The sequence below is a fragment of the Zonotrichia albicollis genome, chromosome 4, assembly GCF_047830755.1.
Source record: "Zonotrichia albicollis isolate bZonAlb1 chromosome 4, bZonAlb1.hap1, whole genome shotgun sequence".
Classification (NCBI taxonomy): domain Eukaryota; kingdom Metazoa; phylum Chordata; class Aves; order Passeriformes; family Passerellidae; genus Zonotrichia; species Zonotrichia albicollis.
Window position 1 is genome coordinate 48,315,312 of NC_133822.1, and position 27,152 is coordinate 48,342,463.

A 27,152-nucleotide genomic window follows, 5' to 3' on the forward strand; every position below is an offset into this window, starting at 1 on the left:
TTGCTATACATTTTTCCCTTAAGCTGACATTAGTCCTAGAGTGGTATATACTAGAAAAAGTTACATAGCACTGGTAGCATAACTTTAACCCTAAAACTGATTTCTGAGAGGTACCAGCCTCAAAGAACACTAATGCTCTTACTGCCTTGCTTGCAAGATCAGGCTTGTTTTTTCAGAAACTCATTCATCCCAGTGCAAAGACTCCAGCTGTTGCTCCATGCTCTGTCTGCATTGACCCTCGGCTGATAGCTGGGACACTGCAAATAATGCCAACTATAGGGGTCTCGGACACTGTCAGCATTTATAGAAGAGCCTCTGTTTGATCTCACTCCCAGCACAAGGAGGCTGGCACACCTCGTGATCCAGAGTGAAGCAACAGATGGGAAGGAGGGGAGAAGAAAGAAACTCAAAGCTGTTTCATGCTTTTTGCTCAGAGGTTGCCAAAACAGGCACTGACAGCAAGCAGCCATAGGGAATCCAGGCGAGCTTAAATTCTAATTTCTCAGCAGGTGCAAAGCAAGGAGATAGCATTTTAAAACAACCCCCTAGGAAACCCTATCTTTTTCCCTCTATCCCTTCCTTTCTTCTTTCTTTTCTCCTAAACAGTTTCATCCTCTAGCAAACAAAATTGCCAGTGGCTTTCAACTTACAGCAACAACCTGGAGGCAACTCATGAGTACTTTGTCAACAATGCTAATTCATAAGCCAAAGAAAAAAGACTTCCATTTACAGTTTAAAAAAATAGAAAATAGTTGTTTTCTCTGCAAAACAGGCCTAGGAAATGTAAACTGATACAATCAGGTCCCTAGGGCATTCCACAATACAAGTTCCACCTCTCTTCCAACACTGCAGATCTGTCTTTCTCTGTCTCGCTCTCTTACACATCCACATTTCTATTATATTACACTTACTCTTGTATTTATGTCACAGAAATCACACAGAATGATTCTGTATGCTCTGGTGTGCAGACATTCACTTAACACACATTAGCAACCACATGGCAAAGACTTTCCCTCATTATCACTGGAGGACACTTCTCCAAATCAATGAATTAAAAACTATTCAATGCCACTGAAGGGGAGAAGTAGCTTCTTTTTATGCCCTTGAATTTAGAAGCAGGACATTTAGTTAATATAGTACTCCAACATTCCATTTTTAAAGAGCATTACAAGCAACAGGAAGCATATTAAAGTGAACTAGTTATTTTTAAATCAGCCCCAAATTGAGTTAAAGTGAAGTAAACATACTCGTGTCCTAAACACAAACAGCAGCCTGCAGTTAAAAAGAAAAGTATGATAATTTGAAGAGAAGGAAGAACTTTGAACTTCAACCAGCTTTAGAAGTTTCTACCACACTGTATTATTTAATTAGTAAACCAGTAGTTTTGCCTACTAAGAACTGTTATTTTCACCGTATCTCCTTCACCTACCCCTGACCAAAAAGGAGTCCAAATAACAAGACATTTTTCCTCCTATGACCCAGATCTGTAATTCTAATTCTTCACTTTTCAGTCTCTTTCACTTCCACACCTTCTGCCAGAAAAACTCTTATTTGTATGCATCAATCCAGGCTGAAAGAAATTTAGTATTTTCACCTATCTTACTGGCATATTCTGCCTTGGTAGTGCTAATGTGAGAGGTGACACCCAAACAGTGCCTGGACTGACAACAAGTGAACTTTCAACAAGTTATTTTCTACAAGGCATGAGACTCATTCCACTGAAGACTAAACATTCCATATTCATAGCCTGACACTGACTGAAACACATTAGTCTCTTATTTTAGAGAGAGGTACGCAGAGCACATGTATGACACACACAAAAGCCAACATAGTCTTTTTACTGAGAGCTACTATGTTGGCAACAAGTGTCTTTGGGATGATAATAATTTTGAGATGAACTGATCTCAATCCTGTCTGGAAGGGAACATAGATAGCCTAAAAAATATCTTAAGCTGACTTTGCACCCAGAATTGGAAAATACAATCTCTCATCCCCTCCAGTAACCATGTAACCTTTGCATCTTAATTAACCCAAATGCTTTAGTAAGTAGCAGCACTGCGAATGAAGAGCTGTAAAAAGCCTACAGCACAACCTGATCCTTTTTTCTCATTTGTTAGCCTCTCTCTCTCTTCTGCCCTTCCATCTCTATCAATCAGCAGGTGTATTATGTGCTAGAGCAAGAGGGTTTACATATCTCAAAAAGTCTCAGATAATCTACTGTAAATTAATACTTTTATTCATCCGACTCTTCCTTTTCACAAGACCTGCAAGGTTCTGGCCTTGATAAGAACTGGAAACACCAGGTTTTACACATTAATCTGCCTCCCCAGGCACAGTGGGGATTTTCTAAGACCCAGATCTGGGAAAGAACTGTCTGAGTAAAGCCAGACATGGCCCCTTATCAATACATGAAATAGAAAGAAACTGAATGGATTTAGGAAATATGTAGAAGTGACAGCTTGAAAAAGAGAAATAATAGCCATATGATAGTATCCCACAAAACAGAAACAACATAAATGATCCAGTTACTGTTAATTCTGGACCTCAGTAGCAGCATCTGACAAAAGGGCCAAACCCAGGACATCCAGATTTTCCATTCTTCATCTTCTGTGAAGTAGCTAGGGGTCCTAAGAGGAAACAGGGTACCTAAGAGGAAACAGGGTCGTGCCTAAATTGTCAGACCTTCCCTTGATTACAATGAGCCCTTTTTCTCTGATTTGTTTCTCCTTCCTGCTCCAGGCATAAGGTATGACAGAAAGTCAAAATGTTTTCTTTCAAAGCAATGAACTACACATAAGATCTAGATTCAGTCTTTCCTACATGCACATTTTCCTTACTGCATACTCTTTATAGACCAATGAAATCTATCAAGTCTAAGAAGGACACAGCTATTTGTTAAAAGACAGCTCACTCTTCCTTTACCAGGTCAGGACACATTTACTGTGGAAGAAACAAAAAACTTTATATTTAATGTTCTATATGGCGGGCTTTAAAATCAATGTTTTCATTTTCTTCTGAAAAGTAGTGTAAAATGAAGCATTTGGCCACCACAACCAGAATTCAGACTTCATTATCTGCAATTCTTTCAAGAAATTCTGAAACCAGAACATTTTCTGGTATGGAAGACTCTAGACATATTTAAACTGAAGTTTGATGAGTTGCTGATATAGCTGGTTGTCAAACACAGAAGTAGGACTGGGTGCAACAACTCAGGAGGTCCTTTTCCAGGCTGTGTCCCCAGCTACATGACGCACTGTCTTAACTTGGCTCTAACAAACGCTGCATATTCTCCTCTTCAGCGTGGTCCCACCACAAGACATTTTTACTACTGTGAAAATATTTATAGTAAGTGTGCAAGTTATCTTTCTGGGGCTGTTGTCCAACAGCATTTTAGAAGAAATGTCAGACTGGGGAAAGAAATAAGCAACTAGTGGGACTCAGAGATATGTAACTATTTCTGTTTGCCTGTGCTTCTTTCTTGGTCACTTAGTTGTAGGATGCCCATTATCACTTGTGCGCCAACCAAGAGTTAACTGAAGAAATTTTTAGCCCTTTCAGAAACCTGACACCAAAAGAACAGTTCTGTATTGTACTTTTAAAGTACAATACAAAAAGTAACAGCTTTGATTTGAAGAGTCTGATCCACAAAACAACCAGCATATATATACCACATGTATGCTATGGAAGAACACATGGAAAGCAGACAGAAATATGACTAAAATATGTTTCTATCACTTGACATTTCCCACAATGAAGATGGAGAAAAAATAAATCCCTTCATCCCTGAGAGAGAGCTTGGGATGCTTATACAAGCACCACAGAAGTGAAATATCAACAGCCAAAGTAAACTCTACTTTTGCCTATTTTTCAATTCCTTTCTTTGCTGTCTTCCAAAAGGATACTACATTGAAGGAAATATATTCCTTGGTGTTCAGAATGACGTGTTCACTAGGAGGAAGAACTTACTCACTCAGCACTTCCCCAGATAACACATTTGACCAAAGAATTTCCTTCTAGAAATGCTGATTCACTAATGAGTGAGATAGCTGAGCAACAACAGCAGTGATGTACACATGTCATGGGCTTTGTCTCCCACAGTTCAAGAAACACAAAAGACTACCAAGAGTCATGCTGTTGTAGTGTCATTCTTGTCCCCATTTCCTCAGATCAGCCTGTAGCCAGAACATGCAGGTGATGCCATGGAAGAAAAAGTAGCGATGTCATGAAAGAAACAGCAGTGATGCCTATGTATCTGAAATCAAGGGAAGCCTTGCTGCCAATCTCCTACAGAAACCAGGTGTGAAGTTCAGCTCCTTGCCTTGAAGCAGTGAGTAGAGTCTTGCCTGTATGCAACTCAACAACTTGACTGGGGCACATGATCAGCAAAAGCTATATGCTGCAGACAGATTTCTATGTATTTACTTTAGGCCATGCAGAAATCTGCAAGCTTCTTCTCCAGTCCACAAGGGAATACAATCTCACAGCTACTAATCTACAAACTTAAATCTGGAGTAGATCTTTAGTGAACAGAAATTCAGTGAAATTTGAAGAAGCTTCTGCCATGTGCCATATGATCTCCCCACATTTCAAATTCTGTCTTTAACATTGAAAGCAAAATATCAGTTCCTCTCTCAGTAGCCACCAGGCACCTCACTTTTGCAATGCTGCAAGCCTGTCTAAAACAAAAAGGTGCAACAAACCTCCTTCACATCAACAACATCACTGGTTTAGGAAGACCATCCACCAGAGCATCCCATCAGAGTGTGTATCTACTCTCAGGAAAAGATATATTCATTCTGCTACTGCACAGAGACTCTGCTGTCTTGAGAATCTTGCCTTATGGTTTTAACACAGGAGGAAACAATCTATATAAAGAGACAGCTTATTTCTAGAGATTTAGGTAGTGTTTCCTAGCAATAAAGATTCTTTCTAGCCATAAAGGAAAGCAAGAAAGGTCAGGGAACATCCTTTGGTCCAAAGCCTAGAAGAGATGGATTAGAGTTTGTGAAGAAATTCTGAGTTTATAAAATTGCTTGATAAAAGCACAATATAGCTCTTTACATCCAGAAGAGGGACAAGAAATGAGGGGCAAGAAATTGGCTTCCTGATTCTGCCAGCTCAAAACTTTGAATCGATATCTGTGGAAACCATTCCAGGTTTCTCCCCTTGGCTCCTCTGGGCATGGAATTATGCTTCAAACAACCTGTATAGCTAAGGCTCCAATTATTTTGCTGTATCTTAAGATTATCCCTTGGGCTTTTCTCTGTGATTATTTTCTCCAGATGCTTTTATTCTATTTTAGAAATCATTTAACAAATAATGTAAATTGTCCACAACATGATAGAAAAGACAATTTGCTTTGTCAGCCAGTAAAAAGTCAATGCAAATGATTCTGTCTCTTTTTACATAATTTACTTGGCTTATAGCATCTTAAGATGCCAGTGTACCGGGCTCCCTATACTAGCTCTTCAAGGGAATACAGCCCTGTTCTTCTCAACAACCTTTTTCACTGTCTTGTCAACATGAGCTTGACAAAAGATCTCAGAGAAAGAGAAAGAAACAAAAACAGAGTTAGAGCAATTCTTACCCCATTAACAACTTTTTAGCAACAGTAAAAATCTGCCCCAAACCTCTCCAGCTACTTTTAACATGATCCCATAGACACTGAAAACTGGTGGACTGTATTAAGCCTCATTTGAAAAGGCAAAAAGAAATTTTTAGCTGCCCAAGCAACTTATGAAAACTACAGAAAAACCTCTGAAAGCTAATAAAATATTAGCTTGTTGGCAGAAAGCAAAACTAAACAAATCAATCACAGGAAAAATTTGACTCTTGTAATAGGGTCAAAAAAAGAACCACACAATGATTATAAATTTGGTTTAGAGAAATGCTGACTTCTGTCTGTTGCTTTTGCATTTTGAATAAGTGACTCTGGGCACTCTTTCATGAGACATTCCCTCATATTAATACACAAGATACTGGGAGGGGTAGGTATTAATTATTAGATGTAAAGTGTCTTCTCCCTTCATGTATCTTTTAAAAACTGAATGTTTATCTCCTTTAAAGATCCCAGGGTCCAGGAGAATCCTTCCTAGCAGCTTATTTTTAATCGAGTAATATCAATAGGCTGTTTGACAGCAATATTTAATAACCATTTTAATGGCCCATGTGTGGAGAAAGTGTGAACAAGCCGTAACAGGCAGAGGTGCTTCATAATCCAGACTTTTCTGGCAGCTGTCAATGTATGGTATAATTGCATTCCAAAATAAAATCTGAGAGGACCCAACAAGGCAAACTTCCCAGTTTTGTGGACACAAAGAGAGACCACGGATTCAAAAGCTCAAGTGATAAGTACTTCTGGAAAGAAAACTGATTTTTGTTTAATTTGAATTTACATTTGAGTAACCTAACATTTGGTCCTTAAGGCAGTAATTTCAAGGAAACCCGAGTGGCATTGAAAAGGCTTACTGCTCTGTTACTCTTGCTACTGATATTTGTATTTCCAGGATGGGAAACTCCTAATGCAGAGTGTTGTATGGAGCCATACTACACTGAAGTGTTGCCCAAATGAGCCAGAGATTCCTCAGGCAGATGATGGGTGAAAAGGTGGCCCCAAGCAGTTGAAACATGTGCACGAATGTTAGTACTCCTGGAAATCTAACAGTATGATATATCAATTAGAAGAACACCTTTTCATGAACTGTACATGCACTTTAATATAATTTGTAGTTTACTTGTCATGCAGGCAATGCAGGAAATCAGCTACAAATTTGAGAGGAAAGGATTACTTAAAACTGAAAATCTAGGACTGAAAATCCATAGCAAAAATTCCATCAAGCCTAAATGAAAGCAGACTTTGTCTGAAGCACCTTCCATTAACTGAAATATTCCACAAAATTCTTCTTTCCTATTGAAGGAATTTGAAAAATGGTTTCTTCTGCAACCAGGTATCAGGAAAAAGATGTTTGAAAATTTGTTCTAAGTACTGGTCATATTTTTGCCATGAAAGCTTATTTTAGCCAATTGCAAACCATTACTTACCACCTGAGGTTTTTTCCATTCTTATGAATTATAAACCTCAGCACAGTCAATGCTGAAAAGGTCAGTTTACATGTTTGCTCAAAAGTAAAGTCTCTAGCAAGTAAAAAATATGTATTGCATCTAGTTCAGCTTTTTCTTCATTTATATTTTATTATATGAATCTTAAACATTTATTCTGTAAGCACATTGATATTGACATTTGTTAACTACCAAACATTCTCACGTTTAATACCACTACAGATACAAATCATCCTTTTAGCATCCCCCCGTTATGTATTGAAAAGTTCATGGGAATGAGGTACTTAAATATGTTAGGTTTGAGTCAGCAAAAAAATAATCATGTACTTAAATTCAAAAATTACTTGTTCAATAGCTCCTGGATTGAAATCTCCATTGAGAAATTATTCATTTGAATCTATAAGGCTGCACAACTCTTCTTCTTCTATTATGTTCTTACTGAAAAAAAAATCTATTTTCTATGTCCATTGAGGGCATGCCAGTTAACAGGCCTAAAACACTGGATACATTTTAAAACCACCTTTCTTCCAAAAATGTTTACTGCTATTTGAAAAACAAAAATCATTAGCATTATTTTAAACCACAAAATACAATAATTTTTTAATAATTCCAATTATTATTCAGTGGGAATGTTTTTAACATGTTTGGATATCACTCTACACTCTAATGTTGCCTATTCCAGAAAATCCCTTTAGCAACACTGTTAATCTTTTTATAAATCTAATTTTCAAGCCCTTATAAAATCTGCAATCTCACAGCCGTTGTACTTTATAATGTCAAATATTTCTGGTCACAAACATATTCTTCCGTCCTTACCCATCACCATATGAAAATATATACAGCATGTAATTTATTCTGACATTTATAGTACGACACAAGACTTTCATTTCATACTCTATGCTATATATGTCCAAGAGACAACATACAGAAATTACGGGCATCTGACAATAATATTTCATTGAAGAAAAAGTAAGGGTACAAATTATATCTTATCTGAACTATAGAATTTAGTGGATAATGAGTGATGACAGATTTTATAGCACTTCAATAGTGACTTAATCACTTCACTTATTATTCCGAAGTGGTTTTGGTTTAATGGGGTTTTAGTTCTGGGAGAATCATTGACACAGAAACACAATTTACACTATGGAGAAATTTCACCAAATGTAACTATCCATATGTATACTGCACCAAATGGGAAACTATTTTAAGGCATTGACACGGTGAAGGATTTCTTTGGGTTTATTTCATCCTACTGCAAAAGAAGAATTGACTTGGTCAGAAGCAGAACATCAACTGAATTAAAAGACTGTATTCCCAACGAGACAGCCTCTATACAAACTCTGGTCATGCCTAGCCATGTTTGATTGATGATAGCTGACGGGATTACAGCCTAGCTGAGGCAGCCAACAATACACAAATGTGCTATTAGTAGTATCATACATTAATCAATAGTGATGAGTACAAAAAAAATTTAAACTACTCTGATCTCAATATGTTTTACTTAGTCTTTATATGCTGTAATGGGAAACTTAAGCACAAGCCCATATGCACTGATTGTACGCTATACTTTAACTGCATATTCAAAACTCCTGTTTTAAGAAGTTTTTTGTCTACATAAATACAGCCTACAAAACCTCCCCAATCTCATTTTCTAAAATTGTACTATATTTTTGCTTTGGACAGAAACAAGAAAGGAAAAGAAATCAACTTTTGTTAATTATATCAACATCAACAAGAAGCATAAAGGGAGACAAAGTCTGATCCAATTGAATAAAATGTCTTAACTAAAAGCATTCTAATCAGATTTATGATAAACTCAAGGCCTAAATGAGGTATCACCTTTTAAGAGCAAGCACACAGAATATTATCTTTATGTCTGAAATCATCTTCTTAAAGTATATATTTTGGTGCCATCCCATTTAGAAAATAACTTAAGTATGCACACTGAGTAGCAAGGACAACCAGTTAGTAGCCCACAGTCAGGCAGTCAGGCAGCTCATATTGATTCTTAAATCTGCAACTCATCCCAGCTCCTGGCAGCTCTCCAACCATATACTGAATTTCTAGTCTAACTGCACCTGGGATTCCCCATCTCAGTGCTCATCGCAATGTATAAAAACATGAAAGGAAGATGTCAAGCAAAGATTGCTATAATAGAGTTTAAAGATGGAGAGATGGGTTCAATGTTAGAACAGCTCCAGAGGACATAAAAATAATGTCAAGAGCAGAGAAGGTAAACAAAAAGTTATTTATATGCTGTTAAGTACTACAACTGTACTGCATTCACAATCATGTTGGCAGGGATGCAGAAGTTAACACAGCAGTGTAGAGAAGCTAGTATGCACAGATTCAACTGTCCAGTCCCCCTCACAAACCAAACTTCCCAAATGAAGTCTAAGTAAATCCATAATTCCAAATGTCATAACATGTGACTTCAGGTGACATAAATAAAGAAGGGAAAAAATCCTTTTTCATCTCTATTTTAACTGATACAGAAAAAATTCTTTTTCAAGAATACAAATATTACTATGCTGCTAAAACACATCACAATTTCATTACATTTTGAGCACATGTAATTTTTAAACCTGAAGTAAATCTCAGAGGGTAGTTTTAAGCAATCAGGTACAGGATTCAGCTTCAGCTTCTTGCTAACTGAGTCTGGAAAACACAGTACACCACAGAGGCATGTGATGTACAAATAAGAAAACAGTTTGACTCAGAGGCCACTGCCATCAAAAACGGCACACACAGAAAGACCAGAAAAGGATAACAAAGGCAATTAGCACTATAATAATGATACTCAGCACTCAGTCTACACAGTCAATCCTCCCCAAGACAGCAAAAATGAGAAAATATTATTATTAGATTTTGAAGTAAAACTCAGTGATCAGCATAAAGAAAAGTGTAAGCCAAAGGTTCTAATATTTCCTTATTATAAAATCCAATGTGTGCATCTGCTCTTCCATTTTTCACTAAATCTGCTAAGACAAGAAAGAAAAATAGTTGCACCAATGAAGATTCTAATATGGATTATACCAAAAATGCAACTTATTCTTGCTGAAAGAAATGCAACATGATCTATGCTTTTGAGAAGGTGTCCCCTGTAAGAGATTTGTGAGAGGATGAAGATGCCTTTCCTTTACTGAGGTACTTCATACACACCTCTAGAAAAGTGTCAGTCATTGGAAAAGAAGGAACTGGATATGAGATTAACGCACTCATACAATTTCTCCATCAGAGCATGAGACACAGAGCTACTGACAAAAAAAATCATAAACGTATTGGGAGAACAACACCAACAAATGGAAATTTACTACCTTTCTACAACACATCTTTCACTAGCATGCTTAGTTTAGGAAGAACAAGTTGCTAGAATATTAGGATAAAGGAAAGATGTCTTACTGAAGGGACCCCATCTGCATGTGAGTGTTTTTCTAAATCCAGTTCTATACAGATCTGCATAACAAATGAGGCTCTAGCAACTTGAAGAAAGGCATTATCTCTTGCAGGTGATGATAAATGGATAAAGACATTCAAAAAAGCTTTTAAATATACCTGAGTGGTTCTGCATTTTAATACCATGAACCAATCAGAATTTTCCATCTTCACACAAAGAAGGAATAACACTGTGCCACCTCGACTTGCTCATAATCCCTAGGTCAAAATGCCTTGATCCTGGATGTATAGGGAAGGCAAAATCCCAGCTGGGAGTTTTAAAATGAGTTTCAGTGTAGCTCACCAGTCTCACAGATCAAAGAATAGGCTGTCAAAAGACTAGTTCTGCATGGAATTACCTTCCAAAATATAAAACACCTTGCTTGTCAAGTCAAAAGTTTTGATATGAAGAAAGACATTTATATTATCTCTAGTCTTATTACCTCTCTACAGGAGCCCCACTCCTAAATGTGAATATTGAAGGGAAACAATTTTACAGCTTCTCTGTCTGTCAACTTTTACTTATAGACCACTTGAATAATGGAAATAAGCTGCTAGTGGTAGAGTATAAGACAGTTCTTTATCTCTAGGTGGGTTGACTCTGCCACCTTTATGTTGCTGACAGACATCAGGGGCCTTCTGATGCTGAGGTCCCTGATTTTGATAACACACACAACATACACTAGAATGTTACAAGCTACTTTGGAATTACTCTTAGCCTTATGCTGCTGTACCATCTGTGACTATAATCTTCCAGTGTTACAGATTCATGCATACTGGCAGCAGACCTGACTCAAGAAGTTCTGGATAGACCAGCCAGCAGCAGCTTCTCAGCACTGCAGCTGAACTGTGGGACCAGCCTGAAAAACAGTTCTCTGGAAAGAGCTGGTTAAAAATAACCCCCAAAAAATCAAAGGTAAGAACACTGCTTTACACCACTGAAGTTAATGTCTTGTAAAACTGCATCTAGGACAGTCTGCTTGTCTGATCCTTCTTGACTCTGATGAAAAAGAACTGCTGTGATGATTTCTAAGTGGAGGAGGCAACTGAAAAAAGGTCAGGAGACTCTGAAATGAGGGACAACTAGTTCACAACCAGTGAACAGGACCCAGCTTCTCCATGGAACCCACAGGACAAAAGCCTGAAAACTGCCACAATGTCAAGCCCAAGCAGCAGCCAAGCACCACAGAAGAGCTCACTCCCCCACCAGTGATGTCAGGGAGAGAATCAGAAAAATAAAAGCTGGAAAACTTGTGTGTTTAGATAAAGACACTTTAATAGGGAAAGCACAAGCTGTGAGCACAAGCTGTGCACACAAGCAAAGCACAACAAGGAATGAACTCATCACTTCCCATGGGCAGGGAGGTGTTCAGCCATCTCCAGGAGAGTCCCATCAGGACCTGGGATGACAAACACTCTCACTCCACACATCACTCCCTTCCTCCTGCTTTCCCCCACTTGATACACTGAGCATGATGTCAGATGGTCTGGAATGCCCCTTTGCCCAGTTTGGGTGATGTGTTCTGGCTGCGTCTCCTCCCAACCCTCGAGGCACCCCCAGCTCCCTCAGCAGTGTGGCAGCACGAAAAGCAGCAAAGGCCTTGGCCTGGTGTAAGCCCTGCCCAGCAATCACACAAACATCTCTGTGTTCTGAGCCCTGTGTTCAGCACAAAACCAAAACACAGCCCCATATCAGCCACCAAAAGAAAATTAACTCTATGCCAACAAAAACCAGCATGTCCAATCTTCTCATTATCCACATTTCCAAAGTCATCACATGCTTGTAAGACTGTCTGTTCCCAGACTCCTTATCCCATGTGCACACTCCTTGGTTCCATGATCAGACTTACACCTCTTACATATGACAGCAGAAAGGTAGGAACTATAGTCTGGGAGAGTGTCCATAAAAGTCTGGCATCTGCTGACTGAAATTTTATCTACAGATGTATTCTCACAGTCTTTATAGGCCTACCATTGTAAAGTACAGCCAGGATATATGGTTGGACAGACAGATTAATATTAAAGGAACATCCAAAGACAAGGATATGTAAAATTTCAAAAGGTTATAACTACTTGTAGGAAGATTTGTTTTTAATGTTTAAAATTACATTTTACTCACTTGTAATGTTATTTTTTTTTGCACTTCACTATTGAAACATTAAATTATCCTTCAGCTGTGTACTCAGATTTGACCATTTTATACTCCACATCAAAGCTGTCACACAGCAGTTGTATTTTGATTGCAAAGAGCAAGTTCTTTTTTTTTTTTTTCAAGTAACAGACTGACAAAGATAAAACAGTGAATTTTTCTGGGCTGGACTTCCATGCAGCTGTCCCCAAATACAATATAAGTATTACAAAAAGCTGTCTGTTCACTATTACTCTGTATGACTTAGAGCAATTTCAAATATCCTTCAGTATCACTTGTCAACATTCTTTCTTTGGCAGGTTTTATTAAGAGTTACATAAGATCACTGTGTTATCAATCATAACTCGTACAATTCAGAGACCCTTTTATTCACTTGGAAACTGCTGTAGGTTTCTACAGAAAATCCTAGAGATATGGCATGAAGCATAAAACTGCATTTCTAATGCATCTGTTTGATACTGAGTAACAGCCAAATAAACAGCCAGTAAAATTAAATTCTCTATGATTACCTTAAAAAAGGAAGCAAAGCTGAAAACACTTCAAGAATATGGAGAAAAGATGCCTTGGAATCAATTTTTACATTACTAGTGAAAAGACATATAATGCATTTTTCTATGTACCTAAGTTAGGGCTGACAGTTTTGTGAAGCTTTATATATTTCCACACCTGAGAATTGGCCCCCTAGGAAGAACACCTCTCAGACCAACTTTAAAGCAGGAAAGATTGCAGTCACTTTTATGTCCACCTGTCTCATTGCATACTCAAATTCTATCTCACAGAGAGAATTTATATTATTATGTAAATTATATCATTAGATAAATTATATCTCTATCTCTGAACATTTTATACACATCTGACCAGCAAAACTGTCCGGTTTTCGGCTGTTTGGATGGCCTGGAAAGGCCCGGGGTGGCCTTGGGGCAGCCCGCGGTTCAAAGGACGAGAAGAAGCTTCAGTTCTTTTCTCGGTCTCGGTGTTTATTAATTGTTTATCTAAAAGATTTTCTCTCGGCCCAACAGAGGTCTGCTCAGCAGCCAGCCATGAGCACATTCCCTTCCCCTCCGGGCAGTCACCTATCTTTATACCCAAAGTTGCGTATACAATATTTATCATTTTTCCCCAATGCCTTTCATCACCCTTATTGCCCAGTGCACTTTTAGTAACAACCAATCTCAAAGTGCCACCATCACCACAGAAGATGGAGGAGAAGAAGAAGAAGAAGAAGGACAGGACACGCCCCAATTCCTCCATCTTACTTCTCTAAACCCCCCTGTACAGAAATCCTAAACCCTGTGTTTCACTCTCTAATTAACTTATCCCTTCACCATTCACTCCGGTGAAATCCTCCTATCCTCATACAAGTGTCGTCTCCTGTGTAGGATCAAAGTCCAGCCACCAGACACTTCTGGCAACATTCCAGGACTCCCGAGCCCCCCAAGGGTGGTCTCGGTGACTCGGCACTTCAGTCCTGAGGTACTGAGATCCCACACAAAACATCTGCCTGCCCTCACTCTTTGGCTTTCAGCTGAGCATCTATATAGGACAACAAACTGTGGTGTGGAAACATCTCACATAATTTCTTATGAGGAATTCAACCACTGACCTCTGTTACTGTTTGGGAGTCACATCATAAAGAGTCATGCATTAAGTTTTGTCAAATTACCTGTGCTTTTGCAACATGACTTCAAAAGGAAATCTAGTGTCATAGTGGTGGTGACAGACCAAAGACCCTGATAACTAAAAAACCTATCAAGACCTCTTTTGACATGATCCATTCCACTGGTTTCCTCTTGCTGCAGAGCTCAGGATCAATTACAAAGACACAAACTCAAGCACTATTTGGAAAAAGTTTCTAAAGATTTATCTAAGCCTCCCAGAGAGACAGCAATAGCTGCAGAAACTTCCAACAAGAGTCTCCAAAGTACACACCTAAGTTCTTTTGTGCACTTGTCCCTTCCCTCCCACTCCCACCCACTTCAGGATTGAACTGGCCAGTACCTACAAAAGCAGAACAACGTGCAGCACTGCCAAACACTCCAAGAAGAAAAAGCAACTGGATTTTTCTAGACTACAATGTTGCCCAAGTTTAATTTCGGTAAGCAGTAGCATATGACAAGGAACATATTTTTTAGTTGAACAGTGGGAGTTGTTTTAGCTTAATACACTTCCTGAAGTGTGCTATCACTATGACAAATATGCATCTTCACAAAGACAGCTTTGTTAGAAGCGTTACTGATAAGAATCAGAGAGAGCGACAGAAATCACAGTCTTCACAGAGCTGATCCTGAATCTGGAAATGTTATGGTTTAAATACATAAGCAGATGGCACATAAATAAATTAGAAGAAAAGGAGAATTCACATACAACAAGAGAGAACAGAGAAAGCAAGTTTAGCAGTACCTACCAAAGATCTCCACCAAATTTTAATTTAGTGATTCTTTCAATGTCCATATACCATTTTAAGAAGCTTGCTAGCACCCAGGAAGCAAGGTGGGGCAAGGGGAAAATGCACAACGGTAATTCACTTGTTTAATTTAAAGTTGTTCAGCCATCTTAATATTTTCATTGTTACACTGAAAATCATGGGTTTCCATAATGTAAAAATGAAGTTGCTTCAGGCATGGAACTGCAAACGTAGCATAATTCATTGTGTTAGGATATTTTTCAGTTACAATATCCTTAGCAAAAGCAATAAAAGGTGAGCACATACATCCCTTTGAATTTCAGCAGCTTACAGAAACTAGCTAGTACAGGTGCAAGGTTTATAACTAAGCCAACAGAATCTAGCCAGCAGCAATAGGTTTATTCAGCTCAGTAGCTATACACTTTCTTACATCTTTTGTATGAACAGAAATCTCTGGCCTACTTAAGTCCCACTTTAATGTGTTACAATCTTTTCAAGACACTGTAATAATCTCTTGAAAGAAACTTTGCGTGCTCTGTGCTGATACATGAAAATGTATCTTCTTTACATCAGTATCTATAGGGTTTTTTTACAGTTCATAAATAAGATGTGAAAGCTCATTTTCAAACATCTACATAAAGATTTTTAGCTGTGTCTAATACCAGGATATTTGGAGTAAGTGGTAACTTTTTTCCAATTCTCACTGCATCAGTAATACATACCTTTTAGATTTACTAGGAAGAACATTAATTATATTATTTTGAGTTACTCTGTCCGTGTGTGTACTTCCCTCATCTATTTTCTTTATGGCACAAGGTTCATAGTGAAGAAGAATGCTCTTAGTAGGGACAATTACAGAGTTTTCATGATGTTGGCATTACATTATGTCTGAATGGATAACATTTTAGAACACATCGATTCTTATTTCAAAACAAACAAAAGAAAATAAGCAAAGCCAAATACAAATCAGTCTCAGGCAGTGGGCAAAGTGCTTTATCATCAGTTTTGCCTAGTGAAATTTCTGTTTCTCAATGTAATATATTTGCTGCCCTCAAATCAGCATCTAATGGAAAGTGAACTTTGTCACAATACCATCTGCAGAGCGTAACAAACTACTCCAAAGAAGCACAATCCTAAAACTGAAAACATGGAGAGTTAACAGGAACACTTCTTCAGTGCTGCAGGGAAAAAAAAAAGAAAACAAAAAACCAAAACCGATTGTTCTTCTTCTCACTCACTTTTAGCAATGATACTGATATGAAAAATAAATAAATTCACACACTCCTAAAGATCCTAATAGCCAGCCTGAAACTGATAGCAGGACTTTTGAAATTGCTGTGAAAAAAATTGCTACCTATGCAAAAGAAACAACACAATGCAAGTATTGTTAAAATCTTCTTTTAGTCTTTCTGCATGGAAGTTTTCATCTCAGCCATTCAGAGACTTTGAATAAGTGACAGAAGGTACAGATTAGCTCTGAAATTAAACATCCTAAATCAGTTTGCTAACTCCTCAAACAGCAGGCTTACCCCCTAAAGGAAGGAAGGCAAGGAGTTATGCAAACCCCAACAGCTCCAAGTGCCTCCTGTAAGGGAGAGATGCAGGACAAATATCTTTTAAGGCTTTCTTGCCTGTCTTGACCAAGGAAATAGGCTATAGTACAACTTTCAGGCTAAATAAAATTGTGCTTCTGAAACAACTCTGAACAGACTTCTGAAAAAAGACTCTGAACATTGTCATAACATTACCTCTTCCAGGGCTGGAGATCCAATACAGTAACCATAGGGCTCAGCAAGCAAAACACTAGGGCTAAAACTGGTACAGAACACATTTTCAGACAGGAATGGAAAAACAGATTCCATTGTATTGATTTTTATTTCCTCTTAGACTCATTTGAACTTGTTTCTGAGTCCAGCCAGACACTGAGCTGTCTTCACTTTTCAAATCAAATGTGGGAGGCCAAAAACCACAATCCTGAATGAGAAGAAAATACTAGTGGAGGTTATTGCTGCTGTTGCTACTGAAGTATGTAAAACTACTTGTCTCAATCAATTCACACTAAAAATTCTTAAAAAAATAATAGAATTGACCTGTACTCAAACTGCACATGTTAAACAAAAAGTCTGAGTGAACTGTGTCAGTGTTTGATGTGGACAATCCTATAATCTGCCTTTTTTTTTTTTTTCTCACCAGCACAACGCTTTGATTTTGCTGAGTTTCACTCTTCAGGACATCTTCTACTTCACATGCTAAGACAGAAAAATAGGAGTCACCATAGTATCCTTGTTCACCCTCCTTTCAGTTGAAACTGCAAGGTTAAATGAAAACCAGAACCTTAATGAATTGAACTTGAAATTATTTCAAGTTTGTCATATGACTATGAATCAAAATTACACATAAGCAAGTCAGCTGCAAACTTTCATATTTACTAAAATACTGTCATTATGAACACATTAGTCCATTACATACTATTCCATTAGCTCTGTTTGTAAATATACAGTTCTCTTGAAGGTGCTGTTAAATAATGCCCAGTATAAAAGACTGCATAGGGGGACTACATGTTTCAGTAAGTCAACAACAGCCATTTGTCCTTTTCCACCCCAGGACAACATACTTGAGTAGATTGTGTAACACTTCCATCTTATTTAGAAATAGATGGTGTGAGGTTTCTACCTCAATTTTGAGAGAAAAGGCCATTACTTTCTCCTTGGTACTCTAATTGATGTCGATCAACAGCATTACCTACTTCATTCAAACTAAATGCTATAGGTACAATTTTCAAAAGAAAAAAAATCATGGTTTAGCAGATTCTACTGCAATCCAATCTTCCTGAACACTGCCCAAAGATTCACACATCCCTTTTCTTGAGCACCATCTAAATCTACCACAGTATCCTCAGTGATATCATTTATCTTTTATCCAAACCCTTTTGTATTTGTTTTCCTGCCACGTAGCTCTGAGCTTTGCATGGCAACTTTCATAGTGTCACACCATGCACAGTATCCATGACATATAGACATAATGACATATAGACCCTGTCCTATAATAAAAACTACCATTCATAATGCCTATGCAAACATGAAGATCATTGTGGACCAAAGACCTAAGTTTTTCCTTTAAACTAAGCTGTACTCCTTTAAACTAAAGCTACAGTTACTTGTATAAAAGATCTCAACTGCTGGTCAGTCTCTGATGAACCCTCTTGACTCTCCAACAGGTTATTAAAATTGTTCTGTAACCTCTCGTAAAAATAAAATTAGTTCAAAAGCTGGACATGGTCAATCAGGTATGAGAGCTCTGCTCAGACAAGTGAAAGGAACTATAATGAAAACTACTCCAGTCACAGCTTTGTAAAAATCATTTTGGATTCATGTGCTTTTTAGGCATTTAACCATCTCATACCTGGTAGAAGTTCAAACAGTTTTCTGGTGATTCCCATCATTTCTATGGGGTTTCTGTGTGTCCAAGATCTTACCCCATTTCATAAATCCTACAGAAATATTCACTTTATCTTTTATCAATCTAAAAATCAGAGATCAAATTTAAACTATGCAGATTAGTTTCCTCTCTGTGTAACCAAAAGAGATACCATCACTGGTACCTTCTCAGCCAAAATTTCTCCTAACTCACCATAAAATGTATCATTTTCTGAAGGCATCTGTGTTTCTCAGAAGGTAGAGAACTAAGAATAGACACTGGTGAAATTCAGTGCACCCACTTCTACACTGGTACTAACTGTTCAAATTACACATACTGAAGAGTAGCTTGGGAAAAATCTATTTACATTCAGATGAAGGATTCTCCTGGCTCAAAAACAGCCCTGACATTTCCAGGAAATCTCCCACAATCCCACATGCTATTACCCTCTCATAATAGCATCACTCTCAGGTGTTGTTTTTTTCTTTTTTTCTTTTTTTTTTTTTTTTTGACTACTCATTTAAAAGCCAAGCTGATTTAGCCAAGTAGCCAGTGGGGACACTGTCAGACCGGGTCACCTTCTTTTTACTCTGGGATGACTGAATTGCTACTGGTAATAATACTCCTGGACACTTTCCTTATCTGAGAGGTATGGCTTCTATTTGTGTCACAGTTAAGAGGGAAGGGAAACCATAACATAATGAAAACATTCCATTCAGAACAGGATTATTTCCACCAGGGCCCATTCATCTTTATTCTATATAAGGCTACTTTATTCCTATATGTAACTTTTCCCATCTCCTGCAAACAGTATCACACTTGCTACGTTAATGCAACAGAGAGAGATCAGGTACCCCTTAACAAACTTCCAAACCTGTTTGAATGCCCATTGTGAGCCATATTAAACTCACTAATGGAAATAATTAGTTTATCATTTGAAATAGTTTAGAGCAATAGAGTAAGTTGTAAGTGATGACTATTTTTTCCCTTCTTTGTTAACATTATACTATGGACAGATTTCCTACGTGGTTTGTTTCAGTTTAGTAATTCACAGTTCCTCTTCTATATCAGTGCATTGTTCTGAGAAAACACATTGCTTTTCCCTATGGCTGGAGCTGAAATTTTTCACCCTGGTGTCCTGACCAGTGTCTGTTTTGAAGTGCTCACAGCTGAGAAATTTAAAAAAGGGAAAAAAAAAAAAAAAAGCCCTCACATGCCAAAACCACACCCCAAAGGGAGTAAGTGACACAGTTTCTCCGTGTAGGAATGATCTGTATCAACAAATAGTCCTCCATGTGCAGAATGCAGAAGCATTATGCTTTCTTCAAGTAGTTGGTCGAAGAAAATAGCAGGCTTCAACTGTGATGCCTAAACATGGGTGATAGCCCTAACTGAGATTTTCAAAGCTATTAAAAGGCAATAAATCCATGTTAAACTGTCAGGTATGGGCCAGCCATGGCCCAATAGAATTTCATCTGAAAGCCAGCAGGACATTAGCTAAGAGCTCTCACAATACCCCATGGCATTTAACAGTACCAGTTAACTCTGGGCACATGAATCAAGTTTTTAGTGCCTGCTATACTAATTAACACCTTAATTTTATAGACAGAGAAGAAAAAACAAGCTATCATACTTGGTGTTGTACAATAATTCCAGTTCAGAGCTGGTCAGGCAGCAGGAAGCCTTGTCTTGCTAGAGAGAAAGCATGAGGGTAGAATTGTGAAACATTTAGCATAACTTTAGCAGAGAATGCAGGCAACAACATAGAGGTTCACCCTACAAAGAAAAGCAGAGACAGAAGGAAGGAGGAACAAAGGGGAAGAAAGCAGTAGCACAAGAAGTGCTGATGAAAATGATGGAAGATCATCTTCATCATCATCAAGTAGGGCAGAAGGCAACCTTGCAATGAATAGGTCAGAAGCATGCCCAAGAGTCAAGCTAATAGTACTTAAGCACTTAAATCAAAAGGAACAGTTAATCACTAGCGCTCACAGCAAGTCAGCTGGCTAACATAACAACAACATCTCAACACATTTTCTCTGGCCTGCAATGACTCACACTGCATGAGGCAGCAGCAGTTCTCTCTCACCAAAATGTTCCCTGTCAACCGTCAGGGAATGGAACAGAGGTACATGAGTTTCTCTTAAAAATCAGAACAGAAACATTCCCCTGTTAAACTTCTTCATTCTAATGCCTGAGTTATTTTCTACCTCATAAGAAATAGTTTAAGTTCTTCAGTGACATACTTTAGAAACTGAATCCTCCAAAAATACTACATGAGCAAATTATGTTAATGGTCAAATCTAGTCTTCCATTGTGCAGCATGTTCACTAAATCCCTTGGAAAATCATCTTCTGAGACCTTGCATTCACAATATTAAAGTGTTTTATGCAGCATAATGAAAAAAAATATAAAATTTTTGTATGACGTACGTAATTAGTACCTCAACTACAACTCTAAAGGAAAAAAATCCCACTAAACAATAATCACATAAAATATATCAGATGGAACTAACAAGTTTACTATACAGCAAATCTAGAGAAAAAGACTTTCAGAAGTCGGAAAATATATTTCACTTAGGGGTGTTGGTGGAGGAGAGGCTGGACAGGAGCCAATCTGGGCTGTATCAAAAGCAGTGTGACCAGTAGGGTGAGGGAGGGGGGAAGGGGATTCTGTCTCTCTACTCCACGCTCACGTGACCCCTCATGAAGTGGAGTCTCAGTTGGAAAAGTCAGTCAGCCCCTCCACCTCAAACCATTTACAACTAAAGAATCACAGCTGTCCACATAGCAAGAGGGCTTGATTACATTTTCATTCCCCATAGTGTGACTCTGATCTTTGAAACCTTTCTTTTAAGGTGTTTTCTCTGTTTGTTTGGGTTTTTTTTTTTCTTTTTAAATTTCTAAGCTGTGTGCACTTCAAAACATTAACTGGTCAGGGCTTCAGCGGGAAAAATTCAAGACCTCTCCAGTCTAAAGACCCTCATAAGAAAAAGCTCTATGCATACAAAGCAGTTTTTTGTGCAATGCAAACAGGATTAAAAACAACTATGTCACATAAATACAGAAATATTTTGTATTCACTAGTCATAAGAATATAATTAAAAATCCTTCTGCATATCTTTTTAGATTAAATAAAATTCCATAGTTTAGCCTGCACCACTTTTACCAATGTTTACAATGACAGTATTATAGTCTTGGGAAAATCTAGGTTTTGTTTAAAAGACATGATTTATTTTTCATAAATGAAATTATTATAAAAATTATTGGTTTAAAACCCTACAAAAGCACCTTCCAGTTCAGAGTATGAACTGGAGAATAGAAAAAAAGCTACATGCTATGCAGAACTTTTAACTGCGGAAATGGTTAATACCAGTCAGAGAAATTCCCAATTCACATTCATTACCAGAATTCATATCAATGGGAAAACAAATCTACTTCTCCAGTGCATTCAGAAGGCAGTACAGATCATATAGGATGTAAAAAACCTTAGCCACAGCCATCTGATTGCATGCAAGCACAGCAAAAAACCCTGGTCACCACCAGTCAGGTAGTCAAGAGCAACAGGAGGAATTGGTTCCTGTAGAGAACATGGGCTGATGTATTACAAACTCAAGTAAGGAGCACTAGTTTCAAATGCCTTGGAAATGGACCCCAACGACTCAGAAGAGAAAAAATGAACAGAGATTTTCTTCCTGATACATCTAAAGAGCCTAAATGTCCTCAGATACTCCTACCACACAAAGAGCTCAAATGGATGTCCACACAGATGACAAAGCACTTTGTGGGTGGCAGGTCCCTTGTCCAGGGAGAACCACCTGTAGTTCCAACTCTAAAACACAGACAGCCCCACAGACAGCACTGACACCAAAAAGGTCTCACCCAGTAGCCAGTACAGCACCTCCATAGTCAACTGGTCAGTATTTCAACAAAATTATTTTGTAAATATAAACTGCACTTTCAACAAAAATAATTACATTTGGTTAAGTTTCTTCTTGTTAGAACTGAAAAGTACGTGAAACATTTTTTTTAAATCTGTTTGAAACAGAACATTTTCCATAAAATTGTTGACATTAAAAAGCTTTCCAAAGTACAGTCCTCATTTTTCACTCCCACTTTCACATTTAGAAGTGAAATTAAAGACTTCTGAAATGCCCTGCTGAAGAAAACATGCTCATTTTTCTTAAAACCATAATAAAGTACTCAATCCTTTGCAGTGCTGACAGCAGTAAATCAGATGAGTCCTAAGTTTTTGGAGAGCCCAGGTGCATTTTTAGTATCAACACATCTACCTGATGCACAGGCTTTTTCCATTGCTGTCATTAATGCTGTTTTGTCTTTTCAGTTGGGAAATTCTTCAATACTACTGCAAAATCCCTATCATAGACAGATTACATTATTAGTCCTTCTAATACATAATTAGTCCTTCACCCATCAGACTACTGTCCCTAACTTTCTAAACTTTGATATTTTTTTTACAAGTTTAAAGCAAAAGTAAAAATTCAGCATTTTTTCAGGTTAAAGACACCAGTGCATGCTTAAACATAGTAATCAGTGTTTGGTTGAACTGGAACAAATATACCTGTATTAATATGCAAATAAAATTCTTAAAAATATTTACATCACTGAGTGAAGAAATTTTTCTTCCTATATTTACATTAAATAAATTCAACCTTACTATATTATAAAAAATTATTCTCTACAGTAATTATTTTCTTGTACCACTACTGAATGGCTAAAGTCTTCACATAATATTTCCTATTAACAATTTTACTGCAAATATTTGATGAAAAAATACAACTTTACTTGTGACTATTCTTCCTGTTCTGTTCCAGAAAGATCCAAACTGGAATATATTCACTTACAATTAGATATTTTTAAAAGATATGCCACAGCACAATGACAATGGATACAGCATGTTGGTTTTGAAGACCATATGCTACAGTTCTGAAAGATACTCCGAAGCAGATACAGTTACTAGCACTGCTGCCAGCTGGCATTCCCAATAAACTACCTGCAGTAATGATGTTTGGATGTTTAGATGACCTTTAAGATCCCCTCCAACCAAAACCATTCTATGTTCACCTTTTCTATTCAACAAGTTCTTGATTATAGACTATATTTTCTCCCTCTGAATTTATGCCCCCTGTAAGCCTAGTACTTCCTTTACAAAGCGTTATTAATATGTTTGAAGACATAAATGAAAGTATACACAGAAAGTTTGTGTATACTTAAATAGGCCTCATGCCTGTAACCTGTTATTAAAAGACACCAAGAAATAAATGCCACAACATACTTATAAAAATATTCATGCAATACCCTCATCTAGAAACATCAATTACATTATCTATCTCCTACACCATTAGCTGTAAGTCCAATAAACCTACTCAGCAGGTAAGGGATTTAATGAAATAAACCCTGACTTCCTGGGAGGATCACCTGTGGTTCCAACTCTAATACTTCTGATCAAATACATGTTCTCTTCCTGCTGCTGAGCAACAGGCTCTTCTGAATCTTTATCAAACATGCTCCAAAGGAGGGAGGGCGTAATACTGTGGAAAGTATTTAAACGAGTAGGAGACCAACTGATTGTGGTGAAAGGGAGGATGAGAAGAAGCTATATTTTAAAAATAATATAAATTTATGGGGTTTACATTTAAAAGATCACAGTAAAACAAAATCACAGCACTTTTTTAAACAAACAACAAGACAATAAGCTTCTCTACTAATCATCATTAATAAGACATATAAGCCATAAAATCAAAAAAGAAAAAAAACAGGCCTGCAGTCTTGCACTGCTACAGGTTGCCAGTTTCCACAAATATTTTCACTTCTGTTCCCCATTTAAGGCTGAGGCACCAAGGTACAAGTATTACAGAACAAACATCTTCTAGTGGCTATCTCAGAGGAGTAAGGACCAAAACTGACAACATCAAAAAAACAAAGAAAAACTGAGCCCACTTATCAGTGAAAGGTCTCAGGTTCTCTACCCATTGTCTAACAAATGTAAATACTGACTGCTTCCGGCTCCTTTCATTTCCAGGTTGGAGAAAGCATATTTTGGTTTCCCTTCCTCCACAAGGAAAAATTTCTTATTTACTGATCCTCCTAAATTAACCCAAACATTTAACTTGAAATCCAATACATTACATTCCTTTAGCTGACTTAATCCCTCATTTCTGGGTTAACTTCACATTATTTGGGAAATCTTACCCAATTTTGGCAGGGAATAGGGCACTTTAAAATAATCTTCATAAAACTCAATGAGTCTCCTTGTAATATTTAGAGCATAGTCCCCTGATCCTCTTCGGATTGCATCAGGCCTTGCATATAACCGTACCTGTTAAAAAACAAAGCAAAAGTCCAATTTCAGCATCTGCCTTTTACACCTATCCTACCAGAAGAGGTGAATTAATTACTCTGTGGTTGCTATAAGGTGGCAGGATTATTCCCTTAAAGCCAAATATGATTGTCATACATTTGTCAAGTCATATCATAGTTGAAAACCAGAACTACCACAATTAAAGTTACAAAGTTGAGAAGTCACAATCTCCTACTTATTTGTGTTGCCAAGTAAAGAAACTTGCACTCCTTGTATCAAAATAAATATTCGAAGAAAATACATGTGTTTGTTAGAGATATGATGGACGAGTGGATTAGTATAATGGTTCTCTGCCTACACTGAATGTAGGCAGGATGCAGTGACTCAGTAGGAGAGAAGTTCATGGTTTGTTAAAGGCACATTATATCAAGCCCTGGAAATATTAGTAGACTGTGAAGAAAAAAAATAATCGTTCTCTTTTCTCCTCTCCAGCAGTGACACTGTTACCCTCGATGAGCTATGGGAAGACTGCAAAAACGACCATTTCTAACCTCATTCATGTACACAAACAATTAACATTCCTGAAACCTCCATGACTGCTTCAGGCTTCTGTTTCCAGAAAGCAGTAAATTAAAGCTGTTTGTATAAGCCACAGACTGCTCTGTTCAGTACAACACAGCTCACACATTTTAATACCTGGAGTGAACCAAGTGAACAGAACTCACCTTCATAATTCAGCATTTAAGTGTGACCCTGATTAGGGACATAGCAGAAATTACTGCCAGGTTATTACTTCTTCCTTGTCCTTACAGTCTGTAGCAATTCCTTCATGCAAAGATGACACAGAGCCTACAACTGCTAATCGAGATGGGGACAGAAAGGAGAACCACTTTTTGTTCTCTCTCCTCATACCCGGCCTGATGGAAGCAGCATGTCCTTTGTCTCCAGTGACTGTGACAGAAGGTCTCTCCCTGCAGTTCATAATGACCTGATGTAAATGAGACTGTCCCAAAGGTCGATCCTAATAATAATATCTGACTCGCCAGTACTTTCTGTGGTAGGATTAAATACCAGCCAGGGCTCCCAAGGAAAGCAGTAGTGCAGAAATCAGAAAGTATCAATGCAAACATGAAGGAGAAATATCAGCTTTGGAATGTTTCTAAATGCTCTACTCTGGATTAAGAAAAGCCAATGGGATTTTTGGCTTCAGTGAAAGTATTACCAAGTATTGCTTTACTGCTCTTTTCCTGAAGCAGTTCAGCTATCCAAGTGGAAACCAGATATCAAGCCTAAATACAGTGTACCTGCAATTCTCTTTAAACCCACTGCCTCTTGAGTTTCAGTATGGAGACACATTATTTGCTTCATTACAATGTCTATCTTCATATTTAATCTTTGTGTTGTATTAGACTCAATGTACAATCAACCATATAGTTATCATTCATAACATAAAATAGGTAATGGTGTAACCTGATGAGATATGTAATAAAGCAGACTCCTTATAATCACTACCTGAAAGCACATAGATCATCATCTGCACTCCTCCAAATACTATTTTTATTTATTGCTTCCTTTCAAAGTTAACAGTAACGTGTACATTGAAATGTTCCCTTATCTGTTAAACTAAATACAGGTTTTAAAACAAAACACGTATTAACCACAGAGTTTATGGAAGGATGTTAAGAATCACAATTAGATTTGTGATGAACACTGTTTTGTATCATTAAACCTTTATACACAATTTTGCATAATTGCTTTACTGGCACAGTTGACTGTATCAGCAAATTAGGGAAAAAAAGAGTCAACCAAGTATGCAAAAAAATCATTCAATTTGACAGTGGCCAAATCTGTCCATAATAAGAAAGAGGACAACAGAAGGGAAGAAAATAATAAGGAAATATAAGAAAAATCAAGGTTCAACTTACTGCATTACAATGAATGTCTCCTGGCAAATATAGAAAAGGCATTTAATGGTGTCTGAGATGGAGCCAAGGTACAAAAGCTGCAATGCTGCAAACTCTCATTTGTCTCCTGCCTAATGCTGAATGTAGTTTTATTTTGCCCATAAAGTTTCCCTATGTGCCCCTCTGCCTGCCCAGAATAGCTCTGGACTGCCAGGCCTCCATGGCTCACACCAAGGTCACCTGTAAGCTGGAACACAGTTCAGAAACTACCCACACCTTTGTCCAGGTCTCTCAGGGGCTTTGAGGCAATAGATATTGTCAAAGCAGTCAACCATCTTCAAACACTGGGTCTTGCTTCTGCCTTTCACCCAGCAACCACCGAGCATGAAATGTATGGAGAACCTTGGACACACCACTGCAGCCCTACCCCGGCCTCAGAAATTCCCTCTTGGTCAGCAGA

The 27,152-nt window shown here is 37.7% G+C and overlaps 1 protein-coding gene across 1 annotated transcript in view; it reads right to left on the reverse strand.

Annotated features, from left to right (window-relative positions):
• Window positions 1–27,152, reverse strand: part of TRHDE (thyrotropin releasing hormone degrading enzyme) — a 206,621-nt gene that overhangs the window by 143,309 nt on the left and 36,160 nt on the right. The window contains exon 3 of the mRNA XM_074539725.1: window positions 24,680–24,806. Coding sequence (XP_074395826.1) covers window positions 24,680–24,806 — 127 coding nt within the window. The remainder of the gene's footprint in view (window positions 1–24,679; window positions 24,807–27,152) is intronic.